Genomic DNA, 16,334 nt, shown 5'->3' on the forward strand with positions numbered 1-16,334 from the left:
AACATGTGTGCATACAGTGAATGACAATAAAGGCAACACAATGATTTAGTATGGGGCTCTGGAGTTATGAGCCACATTTTGTCTTTACTATTTAAGAGTTGCTTGACTTTGGTAGATCACCCAATCCATCCTCCCTCCCTCCCTTCCTTCCTTTCTTTTCTTTTTCCTTTTCTTTCCTTTTTTTAGACTGGCTTGGAACTTGTCATGTAGATCAGGCTGGGCTTCTTTAATCCTAGGATTAACTAGGATTAAAGGCATGTGCCACCACACCCAGCCTGTCACCCAACATTTCTTGCAAGCCCCTATAAATTGGAGACAGACAGTGGTTGCTATATCAGTTTTTAGGATGGGAGAAAATTCATGTAACATTCGGAAGAGTACATGGCCCATCCTCTCAAGAACTCTGCTCTTACACACAAGGTGTATTGTTTTGCTTAGTAATTACATGCCCTTTACCTTTACTAAAGAATCCATGTAGTGAGGCTTTGAGAGAACTATCAGGAGGAAGTACAGTGCCTAGTACTTCTTCAGTACGCGCAGGTTACAGTGTATTTTTCTGTGGAGACAATGTTCCTGTGATAAACTAAGCACAGAGAAACTTGGGCCAGGGAGGGCACTCTTTAGTGACGTTTTGTCTTTAGGGAACTTTGGTAGACTACTAGGTGGGGTAGACAAGAGTAGAGAGAGTTAAGGGTGTCTGAAGTACATCTAGCAGACTTTGGAAAAGCAGTATTCCTTCCAGGGTGTAGAAGGCTCAGAAAGGCTGCTGGAACTCAGCGGGTGAGAAAGGCTGGACCACAGGGGACTGGGCTGTTTGCTTCTGAGGGCCCACTGTTTTCTAGTGGGCTTCGAGGTCCATAATACCAATCCTAGGGAAGAACTTTCACCCCAGGAAAGTCAGCTTGGCACAGTGCTCTGATCCCTCAGCTTTCCCCCTTTCTAAGGCGCCACAACTCTTCAGAGGTATCTCCTCAGTTGGTTGTTTCCCCTCTTTAGCCTCCCTGCCTCTTCAGTCTTCTTTTCTCAGGCGGTCCCCCCTCCTCAGCCTCTATTCCTCCTCACCTGGCTCCCCTTTCTCAGCATCCATCCCTTGTCAGCTGGTTCCCGTTCCTCACTCCCCGCTTCTTAGCATCCACTCCTTCCCAGTTGGCTCCCCCCTCCACAGCCTCCATCCTTTCTCAGCACCATCCATCCTTAGACTCCACCCCTCCTCTGCCCCACCGGTCCTCCTCAGCCTCCATCGCTTTTCAGCTGGTTCCTCCCTCAGCCTCCATTCTTCCTCAGCAGTTCCTTCCTTAGCTTTTATTCCTCCTCAGCTGGTTCCCGTTCCCCACTCTCCGCTTCTCAGCTTCCACCCCTCCTCAGCGGGTTCCCTTTCCTCAGTCTCCATTGCTCCTCAGCTGGTACTCATCCTCTGACTCACCATCCCTCCTCAGCTGCCATCCCGCCTTAGCAGGTCCGGGTCCCCCTCTAGCCGGGCGAAGGCGCTTGCGGGACTTCGCGTTCGCTCCTCCCTCTCCCGGCCCCCCGCCTTTTGCGCCAACCGGGAAGGGAGGGGGTGCCGACTGAGTCCGCCTCTCTCCGCACCGGTTGCCGCAGGGCCGTGCAAGCAGGTGGAGCTCAGCCTCCCGGCAGCGCCGGGCGGGAGACCGCAGTGACGCGGTCGGAGACATGGCGGCCGCGCGCCTCTGAGGCCGCAGAGCCGGAGCCCCGCTGCGCCGGGCTGTGCTGCTCGGCTGCTGATCGCCCGGCGCTCAGACCCCCTGCAGTCTCCATGCAGCATCCGGAGTCAGCGCCTCCCGCCGTGTAGCTCCACTGGCTGCCGGGCCGCGGGGCATCCCTCCGCCTGTTCACAGACGCTTTTCCTTTCCATTGCCCTCTCCATCCCCATCTGCTTTCCAGGCGGCTGGGCTTCTCCCGGCCACCCCGCTATGGCCGCTGAGGAGGTGCTGCAGTCGGTGGACCACTACAAGACCGAGATCGAGAGGCTGACCAAGGAGCTCACAGAGACGACCCACGAGAAGATCCAGGCTGCCGAGTACGGGCTGGTGGTGCTGGAGGAGAAGCTGACCCTCAAGCAGCAGTACGACGAGCTGGAGGCCGAGTACGACGGCCTCAAACAGGAGCTGGAGCAGCTGAAAGAGGTGAGCGCCGGCGTCCCTGCCCGTCCCCACCGCCCAGCGCCTCATCCTTCCAGAGAAGTCGGAAGGGAGATGGTCGAAAGGACTTCATCTTAGAGCCCTTTGTTGATAAGAGAATATTGAAAGAGTCCATTGTTTCCCCCGACAGAAAAATTGCCCACGAAATGACCGTATAAGTTGGAATTGGGAGGCTCTTTATCCTGTGGGGGAGGGAGATTCACGAGTCCTCAAGTATCAGCGCTGCCTGGTGACATTGCACTGGGGTGGAATGCATGAATCAAACTTCTCGAACTGCTGTTATTTCCAAGCCAGGTGTTAATGACCATCCCATAATCCATCCGGGGTGGTGCCCGAGGAACCAACATTTCAGGATGGTAGAATCTGGTACCTCAGCTGTCTGTGAGTGTAACTGCTCCTTGGTGAAACAGGAAACAGTTATTAGAACTCACCAATTTTGTTTGATGAAGACTGGGCAGTGTTTGTTCTACTTGGTTTTAGCCATTCTTTTCATGGATCTGTAGGAGCAAAACAACTTTGCTGGTTGATTTTGCTGCTATGATTTAACTTATGAGCCAGGCTGGGCTATAAAGTCTTATGAAGTCACCCTGATGGAGGAAAATTGAACTCACCTCCAAATGGTCTGAAAAAAGGGTATATGTCATATATGTGGATAGTCCTGTTTTTCAAACTAGGCTCTTCAAGTTGAAATGACTGTGTGGATAAAACCAGAATATCACATATTTTGTGAATAACATTTTTTATCTTTAATGTGCTGAAAGAAAACAATGGATGTGCATTGATTTCCTACCACACACTCACAAGAATATACATATTATGTATGACACTCAGTCTGTTTTACTTGATTTTTGAGGCACTGTCAGTTGCAAGTAATTAAGTATAAATTTTATTGTATACTTACACTACTTTTCTTTGTGGCAAGTCTTTATTTTTAGGTGCATAATAACATTTTAAATGCTAGGCATATCATACATAAATATAAATATTTGTCTTAAAATACAAGTTTATTTTAGGTGTGGAAGGTCTAGTTTTGTGTTGCTGCAATTGAAATACATGAGTTACAGCATTCTATTCAACCTGTCTCCTAATTCATACATAATACAGATTTATACTTTCAGATATGCCATTTTTATTCGGATGCTTCAATACAAAAAAATAGATGTAAATATATATGGTTGAAAACCCTACCTAGAAGTATAATTTTTGTGTAGCAGGCTATAAATTCTAATTCATGCTTTTCTTGCCGTATTCATGCTTGGTTTTAGCAACAGCTGGACTTGTTTATATTTCCAAGGTCTTAGGCTGACATGTCTAAATGTAGTGCTGCTAAACCTTGGGAAGTAAGGGAACAGGATGATGATTGTAATTTTCAGAGACCTTTCCATGTTGTCTTCACCTATGAACAGTCCTTTGGCAAGGTGAAGCAATGCGATCCAGTGTTAGGCCATCCCTTTCTTGATAAAGGAGGTGGGTTTATTTGATGATATGAAATGTAACAGTTAACAGACCTTCCTTTTTGATTTAGACAACCCTTTAGGGATGTTTCTGTGTCGTTGCACTTACCCAACACAGTAAACCTTAATGCAGTTATCTTCTGTCTTTAACTGACAAAACTCTTAAGACAAGGAATCTCTTATTTATTTATTTATTTATTTGTTTATTATTTGTTTATTATTTAATTATTTATTTAAAGTTGATAAAATGTGTATCTATCATGTATAATATTGTGTTTTCAAGTATATATACATGTGAATTAATCTAGTTAATTAACAAATATATTACTTCACGTAAATATCATTTTTGTGATAATACAATATCCATTCTGTTTTTTGTGGGGGGGCCAGACAGGGTCTCTCTGTACCCCTAGCTGACCTGGAACTTGCTATGTAGACCAGGCTGGACTTCATCTCACAGAGATCCACTTACCTCTTGAGATTAGAAGTGTAGGGCACCACACCTGGCTCCATTCTGTTTTTTTTTTTTTGGTCTTTTTGAGACAGGGTCTCCCTGTAGCTTCAGCTGATCTGGAACTCACTATGTACACCAGGCTGGCCTTGAACTCACAGAGATCCACCTGCCTCTGCCTCCTGAGTGCTGGGATTAAAGGTGTGTGCCACCACCCCCTGGCCCATTCTGTATTTTTAAGAGAATATATTGTCATTATAGTCACCATTTTGCACATTGAACTATTAAACTTATTCCTCCTGTTTAACTGTAATACTACATCTTTTGACCAACATCTTCCTTCCAAGTAATCAACACCTTTGATAACTATCATTTACTTCTCTGATTCCTTGTATGAATGAGATCATGAATGTCTTTTCATGCCTGGCGTATTTTACTTAATGTATTAACCTGAAGGAAGCTGTCTTAATGAACATGCAGTCAAAATTTTCAACACAGAACTTAGCACATAGTAGGTATGTAGTAAATATTTTATAAAAATCAATTTGTAGTGGAAGAAGTTAAACCTTTATTAAGTGTTCAGTCGTCAATATTGCTTAGTGTCAGAAAGACTAAGAAAATTAGGAAATGTAGGAAGTGACCATCTATGTTAGTATTGACAGTAATGAGAAAAAGAAAAAAAAAACTGTCTTGTAGGAGTAACAGAAGTTTCTTAATCCAGAGTAATGCAAATTTCAATTGTGTCTTTTAAATAAAAATTTAAAGCCATTTTGTTCTATGTTGCAGGAAGTTAACAAAAATTATCAGGATTTAAACAAAATTCAAATGATGCTTGTTCTTATATCTATCTTGAGTTACATTTAGCAAAAATAAAACTGAAGATTCTTAATAAATTGAATTATAGTTATAGAAAAGTGTATTTTAGGGTAGTAAAATAATTATATTTGCTAGATTTGTTATTTTTGTTTCAAGCATGTTATGTTTTAGTTGAGAGTATTACTTAAATGGACTGAATGAGTCTCAGGTAAATATAAAATAATTGTGCAAACTGAGATATTCCAACGATGGTAATATATAAGCCTTTTTTTTGTGTGTGCGTGTGTGTTTGTGTGTGCGTGCGTGCGTGTGTGCGTGTGTGTGTGTGTGTGTGTGTGTGTGTGTAGATCAGAGAGTCCCAGTGTTGTTCCTCAGGCACCATGCTTTGTGTTTTTTGAGACCTCATCTCTCACTATCCTGGAACTTCCCAAGTATATCAGGTTGTCTGTGTGCAAGCCTCAGGGATCCACTGTTTCTGCTTCCCTAGTGCTGGGATTACAAATGTGCACTACCATGCAGGGATTTTTTACATGGGTTCTAAAGATTGAACTTAGTTCCTCATGCTTAGATGGAAGATATTTTACTGACTGAGCTCTCTCTCTCCATCCCTAGAAGTCATTTTTTCTAAAACATTGGGGGATTGCAAAATGGCTCAATGGGTAAGGGCACATGCTGCCAAGCCTGATGACCTGAGTTTGATCCCCTAGCTCCCACATGGTGGAAGGAGACAGCCAACTTCTGAAAATTGTCTTCTGACCTTCACATGAGTGCTCCCTTCTCAATAATAAAAACTGTAATAAAAGAAAAAGAAAAACATTTTGTGAGTGCTCAGATTATTCAAAAGAAAATTTTGTTCGTTATCTGGAATACATAGTAAACTATTAATACAGGACCAGAGAGATGACTCAGCGGGTATAGGCACTTGCCACCAAGCCCCAAGGTAGAAGAAGAGAATCAACTTCAACTCCTGAAAGTTGTTTTTTGACCTCTACAAACATATCATGGTGCGCACAGATACACACACACACACACGCACACACACACAGAATAAACACATAAATAAATGTAATAAGACAATATTAATGTATTTAAACTATAAAGCCAAGTAGTAAAAATATCCTTGTAATATTGCTATGATCTTTCAGCAAATATGGTTCATTGAAAAATACTTGGAATGTTAACAGAAAATTACTGCAAGTCAAGTTGGGCATTGGCAATTTTCAGTTTAGCAGCAGGACTCAGTTTTGGCAGATTATTTTGCTTTCCATAATTCAGCACCCAACACGGTTACTACCTTCCTTTACAGGCTAAGTGTTAGTATGACAATAATTCAGGGGAGCAACACACAAACATGCGTACATACACATAAAAGAGAAAAAATATCTAAACTATATCAACATATTTTGGATTGTTTGAAAACAACCCCAACTAACAATTACTTTTGATCACATCCTGTTTTTTTTTTTGGACACAGTTGCTCAAATATGCACTGGCTCTTCCTTTTATTGTTCCTCAAGATTTCATCTCTGGAAGAGCTAATTTCTCAGATTTTATTTAAGGAAGATTTTATATTCTTTTATCACATCCATCATGTTTTCATTAACATGTATACAATCATAGTTTGAAGACTTTTTTTCACCCCAAATTTCTTGATTATAAGTACTTTGCCTTATCATCCTTAATTGACCACTGGCTCTTCCTTTTATTGTTCCTCAAGATTTCATCTCTGGAAGAGCTAATTTCTCAGATTTTATTTAAGGAAGATTTTATATTCTTTTATCACATCCATCATGTTTTCATTAACATGTATACAATCATAGTTTGAAGACTTTTTTTCACCCCAAATTTCTTGATTATAAGTACTTTGCCTTATCATCCTTAATTGACTTGTACTTGAAATTGTGGCTTTGAAGGAGAGAGGATGTAAAAAGATGAGTCCTATTATTAAACATTTTATTATGTGAAAAAGGAGGAGGTGTATGAAGTCAAGTGTAGGAGTGGCAATTGGGAAAAGACAGCAGCCACATCTTGTCTTGGGGATAGAGAGCCATTAAAAGGAAATGAAATTGGACGTGGTAGTGCATACCTTTAATCCTAACACTTGGGAGGCAGAAAGAGGCAGGTAGATTCCTGTGACTTTGAGGATAGCCTGGTCTGCATAGTGAGTTCCAGGCCAGCCAGGGCTATATAGTAAGACCCTGTCTCAAAAGAAAAAAAAACACAAAAGGAAATGAAATAGTATGTTTTATCTTTTTTGCCTTACATCTTTTTTTTTTTTTTTTTTTTTGTGATTTTGAGACAGGGCCCCCTCTAACCCCAGCTGGTCTGGCATTTGCTGTGTAGGCCAGGCTGGCCCCTATCTTACAGAGATCTGCCTGCCTCTGCAGCCTGAGTGCTGGGACTAAAGGCATGTGCCACCATGCCCACCTGCCTTACATCTTATCTCAGTCTTCAAAATAATTCAGGCGTTTTGCTCATTTTTACAAATAAGAAAATAATAGATATAATAAAGCATTGAACTATATAAGGCTCCATTTAAGACTGCGTGCTTTGCATGCTTTGTCTCTGATTCTTCTAACAGTCCCTACAGTATACAGGGCAGACATTACTCACATTGGGTCATAGACAGATTGAGGGTATTCCGAAGTTCATAAAACTAGTTTAGAAAAAAGCCTGCTTTCTTTTCACTGCATCACACTGTCTCAGAGGATAAAATCCCAGAGGTACAGGTACAATTTAGAAGGTCATGGTAGTAGTTAGGTTGTGGACGTAGTAGGGTGGATTGGGAGACTGCAGTAGGGAAGGCAATGGCAGTAGGGATGGTAAAGAGAGACACACCTAAGAGCACTTTAGGAGGTAGGGGGAATACCATGTTGGAAATGATCAAAGCAAGAGAGTAGACTTGAGAGTCATTTTAGAATGGATGGAAGGTGGTTCCATTTACAAAGGAAGGTACTGTGGGGAAGAATAGTTTTAGAAAGTAGTTTCAGCCCAAGGTTTATGAGCCTTTCAATTCATATGTTCTTTGGAGGAATGGGTATTAGTTGCATGACAAATTTAGATACTCAAAACTCAATAAAATGAATGATTTGTGCAATTGGTTGGCATTTTATTTAAACCTAATTTTTAGAATATGGAATATTTGAACAGGTGACTAGTGTTTTCACCCCAATTGGTTATATTTTTAATTAGGAGAAATTTAAACTAGTAAACAATGGTAAAAATCTGATTGGGCACAATGAGACTAAGAGGCCAGCCTAAGTGAAAAAACTAGCCTTTGTTGCCTTTTTAGGGCATGGGGGCTGGGAGCAACAGAACTGGCTCTTCACTGACTGATTCCTGAAATAGTATCAGTGGTTTGTTTTTGTTATTGAGACAAAGACTCATGTAGCCTAAGATGGCTTGGCTCTATGTAACTGAGGCTGGCCTTGAACACCTGATCCTTCTGCCTCCACCTCCCAAGTACTGGGATTGTGGGCCTGTGCCAAGTGCATTAGTATTTTTAAGTTAAAGAAATTTTCTTTTTCTATATTTGGTCATAACAGTTTGATTGCTCTTTAAGATTTACAGTTACATTGAAGCATATATAATTTAGCAACTGTTCTTTTCTGTAGTCCCTCTTCAGACTATTGTTGTTATTTTGACAAGCATTCTTTTGTATTTGTTTTAATAGCTTTGTGCATATGAATTTATTTGTGGGATTTTGTTCTTGATTTTTTGTTTTTATAAAATCAAGTGTGAAGAAAATGATACTAATGAGAGAAGACCGATTAGGTGGCTCAAATTCTGCCTTGATAGTTTAGGTGGTAGTGAGAGGGAAAGAGAACAGTTGTATTTAGAAGAAACTGAAGGTATTTGTTTGGTGGTCCCACAACAGACCTGTGTGTTGATATCAAGGGAAAAGATGGGTGGTTTTGTAGGTGAATTAGTGGTGATTTTACTTCCTTGTCTTTCTGACTGGTAATGGTAGTATGTTCATCAACATAATACCTGGCTGTTTTCCACAGCTAGAGGAGCCAGTCCTGCAGTATGACCACATCCTGTCCAGTCTGGGTCTTGGTAAGAAGCCAGGATGATTCAGGCAATTGGACTTTATTACATTACCTAATCCTTGTCCTCTGACAGTTGAGTTTTGAGGTAGTCAACTAGAATCTTACGAGCACTTCAGATCTTGTACAGCATTTCACAGGAGGTGGGAGAGAAGAAAACAGAAAAAGTCTGCAAGGTTCTTATTCATTCAATGGATGGGAAAGAAAAGGTGGCTATTGATACCTTTTCCTCCTGGAATCTAATTACTTTGTCTATAAAATCCAAGTGATTGAATAATTTCAATGCTATTTACTAACTTTAAATTTCTGACTTACTGTGTTTTAGAGCTACTGAATCTGCTTGTCTAAATATCATTTACTTTTCAAATTCCTTCTATTTTTCCAAAGTATAAAATAATCTTGCAATAAGATTATTTTCACCTGCCTTCATGAATCTGCTGTCAACTGTTTTCTGTATTGTCTTCCTGTTTATTTGAACTCTGGTCTTTCAGTCCTATCCCTGATGGTCCACTGTTTCCCTCACATTTTTTTTCTAACACTGACTCATAGTTCTCCTATGAACACCTGGTTCATACACATTTCCCTCTGGACTCAATTTACTTTTCTAATCTTTCCTATCTTAATATAGAATGGATTCATACAGTTTGTTTTCATTGACATATTTGTACCTGGTTTCATAGAACAGAATATGGCTCTTTGGGTCACCAGAAGTAAGATTTTAGATCCAAGGACTTTCTAACAAGTATAGTTGTTCAGTTATAGAAAGATGAAACCTTAAGAAGTTCCCTGTCACCAAAATATTTAGTGAACTACTTGCTGGGAATAATGTGTGGATCATGCTTGAAAAGGTTTATGTATAGTGTTTTTCAAGGTTCCCTTCTTATTCTGAGTTTCTTTGATTTTTATCATTCCAGATGTTTTAGTGATTTCCTAAGTTTATTTTATTTTTGAGACAGAGTTCCACTATATAGCCCAAGCTGGCCTGGAATTTCCTATATTGTCCAGGGTGACCTCCAACTTGCGATCCTCCTGCCTTTGCTTCTTGAGTGTGCTTGCACCACTACACCCAGCTATTACTACGTATGTCTGTGTTTTTGTATGCTGCATGTATGTGGGCATCCACATGCTACATGCCATGGTGGAGGTCAGAGTACAACTTTGTGGAGTTGATTCTCTCCTTTCCCCTTTACATGAGTTCCAGGGATTGAACTTGGTTTGTCAGGCTTGCATGGCAAACAGCTTTATCCGATGAGCCATCTTGCTGGCTTTTTAAAAAGCATTTTTTAAATTGGTGTATATTCATTGTACATAGAATTGGGTTTCATAGAGACAGTTTCAAGTATATCATGTATTTTAACCATATTAACCTTCCTCTCATTCCCTCCCTTTAGTCCTCTCTAAGGTCTTTTCTCTAAGTTCCTTTTGGCTTTTCATGTCACCTACATACAACTTTGTGTATCTTTAAAGGATTTTAAAATCCACGTATGAGAGAAAACATGCAGTATTCCTCTTTTGCATTTGACTTATTTCATTTGATATGATGATCTCTATTTACATCTGTTTTCCAGTAAATGAATTTTCTTTCTTTATGGTTGAATAAAACTCTACTGTGTATATGTGCCTCATTTTCATAATCTACTCATGTTGGCAGACATCTAGACTGATTCCCTGACTTGGCTTTTGTGAATAGTGATGCAATGAACATAGATGTTCAGGTATCTCTGTGGTATGTTGCCTTGGAGTTCTTTGGGTGTGTACCTGAGTGGTACAGCGGGGTCACATGCTAGTTCTATTTGCAGGTTTTTGAGGAGCTTCCATACTGATTTCCAAAATGGCTGCACTAATTTACATTCTTACCAGCAGAATATAAAAGTTCCCTCTTCCCTACAATCTTGCTTCTTAGCTTTGTTCTATTTGAAGTTGCTTATACCATCTTTGTAAAGCTATAAATAGAATATTAAAAAAGGAATTTTTGGGGGCCTTGACCTTTAACTTAAGGATTATTTTCAGTTGTCCTTTGGTTATCTATGTTTACTATTTTCAAGCATTTTAAGGAAAGAAAAAGCACTATTCGAAAATGTGATATTTAAATTTATCTTTAAATTTAGAACAGAAAATACAAAAGCTGTTTACATTTATGAGAAGAATGCAGCAAGAATGTTTTGTTTTAGTGTGGCGTGGGTCTATAATAGAAGGCTCAGAATTTTTGTTTTTCTCTTGCATATTGCAGACCAGTGCGGAATCAAATGCCACTGCTGATGAGTCCTTAGCCATGGACTTTTGCTGTTTTGTAGATGGTTTTAGGAGCATGTGAAGTTGACTTCCTAACTAGATACAGACAGGACAGATTACTCTTATGTGCGACTTCATGAGTTAGAGATGTCATCACCTTATAGATTATCTTTTTGGCATGCTTTCCCCCCCTTAAAATCACAATCTTCTTTCTTTCTACTAAGGCTAGTGCATTCAGAACTCAGTGTGTGTGTGTGTGTGTGTGTGTGTGTGTGTGTGTGTGTGTGTGTGTGTGTGTGTGTTGCTGTATGTGTATATGGAGGGCAGAGGAGAACCTCAGGTGGTATTTCTCAGGTTCTGTCCACCTTGTTTTGAGGCATGATTTTTTAGTAAACTGGACCTCACCAAGCAGGCCAAGACTGGCTGGCCACTGAGCCCCAGAGATCCATCTGTCTCTGCCTCCTGAGTGCTGGGATTATAAGTGTACAATACCACATCTGACTTTTTAAATTCATCTGGTGGGGGGGGATTGAATTCAGGCCCTCCTGCTAGCAAAGCAAGCACTTTACTGATTGAGCTATCTCCCCAGTCCCTCCAGAGCCATAATATGTATGAGAGAGAGGGGGGGAGGGGGAGAGAGAGAGAGAGAGAGAGAGAGAGAGAGAGAGAGAGAGAGAGAATATGAATATATTCCTGAACTAATAGTTTTTTTTCTTTTTTTGGTCTTTTTGAGACAGAGTCTCCATGTAGCCCCAGCTGGCCTGCAACTCGCTATGTAGACCAGGCTGGCTCCGAACTCAGAGATCCGCCTGCCTCTGTCTCCCAAGTGCTGGGATTAAAGGTATGTGCCACCATGCCTGGCTCCTGAACTAATTGTAAATAACATTTGGCCTGCTGACTCTTTGCATTATTCTTTTTAAAATTGATACAGACTTGTGCTCAGGACCAGCCTGACAATTATATCTCTTACCACTTATCAAAGAAGCTTCCCCTCCTCCTCCTCCTCCTCCTCCTCCTCCTTTTGGTTGATTTTGTTGTTTGGGTTTGCTGCTTCTTCTTCTTCTTCTTCTTCTTCTTCTTCTTCTTCTTCTTCTTTTTGAGACAGGGTCTCTCTGTAGCTCCAGCTGGTCTGGAACTCACTATGTAAACTATGTAGACCAGGGTGGCCTGGAACTCACATAGCTCTACTGCCTTTGCTTCTTGAGTGCTGGGATCAAAGACGTGCGCCACTATGCTTGGCCAAAGAAGTTGCTTCTTGCAACAGATGGAGGTTATTATGAAGTTTTATAACTGATCAAACACAAAGAGTGACTGTGAAGTGCCTAACCCTAAGTGATACATCTACAATGCAACTTCTGCACCTAAGGCTCAAGGCACATTGCAGAAGAAGGGGTAGAAAGATTGTAAGGGCCAGAGGGACAAGATACCTACTGCTAATTAATGCAGTCTAGACATAGGAATACTATGCCCATGAATTCTCCACAGTATAGTAGTCCAGCGTGCATAATGACAAAATCAGTTAACATACCAGTTTGGATGGGGAGAATTTCTTGGCGTTCCATCTCAAGATGAAGAACATAGGCAACCAATGGATGCTGAGGGAGGGAGAATCAGTTTTCACTAGGGATTAGCTCCCTGAGAGGTTATCTAATCCCAAGTGGTCAGCCCTCTCATATGAAGTAGTCATTTATACATGAATTGTTTTCAATTACTTAATAGATTAAAACATATAAATTTATGTGTTTATATAGTCCGTAAAAAAGCAGCTTATTAAAATGCCCTTAAGTGATACAATCTCATTACATTGCCACATGGATTAGTAGGTTTCTTTGACATTTGTGACAATTCTTGTAAGCACATTTAAGAAATAAAATAACAAATCTAGGCATCTAGGGATGTTAAAATTGTGTCTCTACTACCCACACCCACACCCACCTTACCTATTTCCTGCTGAAGACAAGGGAGAAATTTTACTAAGTACCTCAGCAATTCTTGGGACTGGGCAGGGAAGCAAGCTCATTGCCATTTTCTTTTTTAAAATAAATTTTTATTTTATTCTTTTAATTGAATTTTTGTGGATTTCATGTAATAAATCTTGATAATATTTAGATTCCCCATCTTCATCTCCTCCAGCAGATTTCATGCATTCTGTCATGTATGTTAAGGCCTATTAAGGCGTTTGTGTCCCCAAATGTCCCTTGGTGTGAGTCCATCCACCTAAGCTTGGTCAGTTTGTCTAGCATCATTCCTTTAAAGAAAACCAACTCTTTCCCAGTAGTCATTGGTTGGCAACAGTTGCTCAGCTAAGGTTGGGACTTCTTACCCATTTCCTCACTTCTTTTTTTAAAAAAGATATTTAAAAAATATTTTATTTATTATTTCTATTTTATGTGTATGTGTGTATTGCCTGCATGTGTGTAAGTGCACCCATGTCGTGCAATGCCCATGGAGGTCAGAAGAGGGCATTGGATCCCCTGGAACTGGAGTTACAGATGGTTGTTAGCCACCATGTGGGTGCTGGGAATCGAAACCAGGTTCTCTGTAAGAGCAATCACTGCTCTTAACCACTGAGCCATCTCTCCAGCCTCCCCCCTCCATTTCCCCATTTCTGTACTGGGTTTTGGTATGGTTGGTTTGTTTGGGTCTTGTGCATGATGTCACTGTTGCTTTAAGTTCATATGAACAACTTCCCAGCCACCTGGAAAACTGTTTCCTAGTGGTCTTCTGCCAACGATGGCATTTACACTTTGCACCTCCTCTTCCATAATGGTCCCTGAGCCCTGAGTGCCAGAGAGTTGATGTAGGTGTCCTACTTGGGGTCAAGTATTCTGCTGTCTCTTATTCTGTCTCTGCACATTGGCCAGTTGTGGCTTTCTGGATTAATCATCATCTGTTGCATGAGGAAGCTTCTCTGGTGATAATTGAGAGATGCATTATTATTCTTCTGCCCCCTGTTCTGTTGTTTCCTGAGCCTTAGGTGTAGAGTTTGCATTATAGATGTGTCACTTAGGACTGTGCAACTCACAGACACTTATTATCTGTGTTTGACAAGTTCTGGAACTCTGTAATGGTCTCTATCTGTTGCAAAAAGAAGCTTTTTTAATGAGTGGTTGAAAGATACACCTGTCTGCAAATATAAGAATACATATTTAGAATACAGTAAGAAATTATATTGGCCTAGAGATGTGACAAAAGTAGATTTTTCTCTAAGAACTATGATCTCTCCAGCCATGTATGTTTAGCTATTTTTACAGTACCAACAGGTGATTATCTTCCCATTGAGTGGGCCTTAAGTCCAATTAGACAGAAATGCCATTTCTACACAAATAGAGATAGTTTACTGGGCCATCATTATGTTTATTAGGCTTTACAACTGGGTAGGACTATTGATTGGTTTTTCTTCCCTGACAAGTAGTTTTTCTCCCCTGGTAGTATCCTTTGATAGTACGAGTTAGTCTTCCAGGAGGAGATTTCCAAGTCATTTCCAGCTTGATTGCTCCAAGTTCTGTGTCTTCAGCAATAGGGTCTTACCTTCAAATTCTGGGAGGCACTAAAGAATTGTGGCCATAGCCTGTGTTATTTTAGGAGTCTTTTGGAGTACCCTGACCAACAACTCGAAGGGAGGTTTCTCCTGCATGGTACTGTGTTTTTTTGTTATATAGCCTTAAGCTATACACATGCACTCATGTAAGGATACTGTATGTGTATTTTTCAGTAGGCTTTTGAATGAATACATTTCCCTCTGATTTTTCAAACCACCTAAGCATTATTTATCTCTCCTCTCTCTTCCCCTGTATTTTCCTCTCTCCTACCTCCTCAGGTAAAGTACTCCCCCATTCCCTACTTTCCCCTTGATAATACCCATCTCCTCCTAGCCTCCTCAGTTCCCTTTTCCCCTTTCCCCCCACAGGTATAAAATATTTAAAATATTTTAAAATAATTTAAAACTAAAACTTTTAAAAGTGAATTCTCTATGGGGCTGGAGAGATGGCTCAGGTTAAGAGCACTGACTGCTCTTGCAGAGGACCGGGTTCGATTCCCAGCACCCACATGGCAGCTACAAACCGTCCTTAACTCCAGTTCCAGGGGAATCCAAAGCCCTCTTCTGACGTCCATAACATTGCATGACATGGGTGCACTCACATACACATAAAATAAAAATAAGAAATAAATAAAATATTAAAAAAATAAGTGAATTATCTGGTGTTCTGCCTTAATTGCTTGTATTTTTTCAGACCTTGTTTTATAATCAAGAGGGTCTTCTTTGTAGCAAAGTAATAATTTATCTTTGTAAATGACATTAAAGTGCTTTCAATAATATAAGCCATCATTTGCTGAAATTTAGACTGGGGTTTCAAAACTGTAATTCTATTTTTTAGATAATAGTCAAGGTATTTCAGAAAAAAGCAAGACAAGACAAAGCCGTATCTGAATAAATGAGATTTTAGTCAATATCAATGAATTCTTGATGAAAAAAGTCATGCTAATGCTATTCAGAAATTTGAAAAAATGGGTATAAAAGAAATTCTGAGTAGATATGTTCTCACATAAAGATAAGTGATTTTTCATGCATTCATTCCTACAATAACAATATATTTAGTGCCCCTAGTGTGTGCATTACAGATCTGAGTATTGCAGATACAGCAGAGAGCAGACAGAATTCTCCATGCTCATGGATCTTAACATTCTGTTTGGGGAGACAGACAATAATCAAAATATATAAGAAAAATAGCATGGTAGATGTTCTTAAATGCTATAGAGAAAAATAACAGAATAAGAAGATGGCATGTGAACTGGGCAAGGAGGTTACTATGCCAGAGTAAACCTCATTGAGAAGGAACAGAAAGGGGTACATTGCTCCTAGAAAGGACTGAGCCAAGGGGTGAAAAGTAGATGAGACCAGAGAGGGAAGTTAGATCAAATTATGGACCAGCTTTTATGTTATTACCAGGACTTTTACTCTGAATGAGATAAGGAACTTTAGAAAGATTTGACCAGAGTCACATTGTTCTGCACATGCTTCCTTTGCCTGTAGGACAACCTCTGTGTACATTCAAGCAAGACTATGAACTCCTTTAGGGAAAGAAGGATTTGGATTTTTTTCTTCTTTTTTTCCTTCCTCCCTCCCTCCCTCCTTCCCTCCCTCCCTCCCTCCCTCCCTTCCTTCCTTCCT

At 40.3% G+C, this 16,334-nt stretch overlaps 1 protein-coding gene across 9 annotated transcripts in view; it reads left to right on the top strand.

Moving 5' to 3' along the window:
- The first annotated feature begins 1,600 nt into the window (after positions 1-1,600).
- Bicd1 (BICD cargo adaptor 1) overlaps positions 1,601-16,334 on the top strand; it is a 207,635-nt gene continuing 192,901 nt past the window's right edge. For 6 of the 9 annotated variants that reach the window (XR_003848492.1, XM_029560487.1, XM_008827074.3 and 3 more), the window contains exon 1: positions 1,932-2,144. Coding sequence is in view for 8 of the 9 variants with exons in the window: in XM_029560487.1 (XP_029416347.1) it covers positions 1,932-2,144 (213 nt within the window). In the remaining variant the exon portion in view is untranslated. Of the gene's footprint in view, positions 2,145-16,334 lie in introns of all 9 variants that reach the window. The other 3 variants (XM_029560467.1, XM_008827061.3, XM_017796548.2) reach the window with 3 other exon arrangements.

This window comes from Nannospalax galili, unplaced genomic scaffold (assembly GCF_000622305.1).
Source record: "Nannospalax galili isolate Female #2095 unplaced genomic scaffold, S.galili_v1.0 scaffold710, whole genome shotgun sequence".
NCBI lineage: Eukaryota > Metazoa > Chordata > Mammalia > Rodentia > Spalacidae > Nannospalax > Nannospalax galili.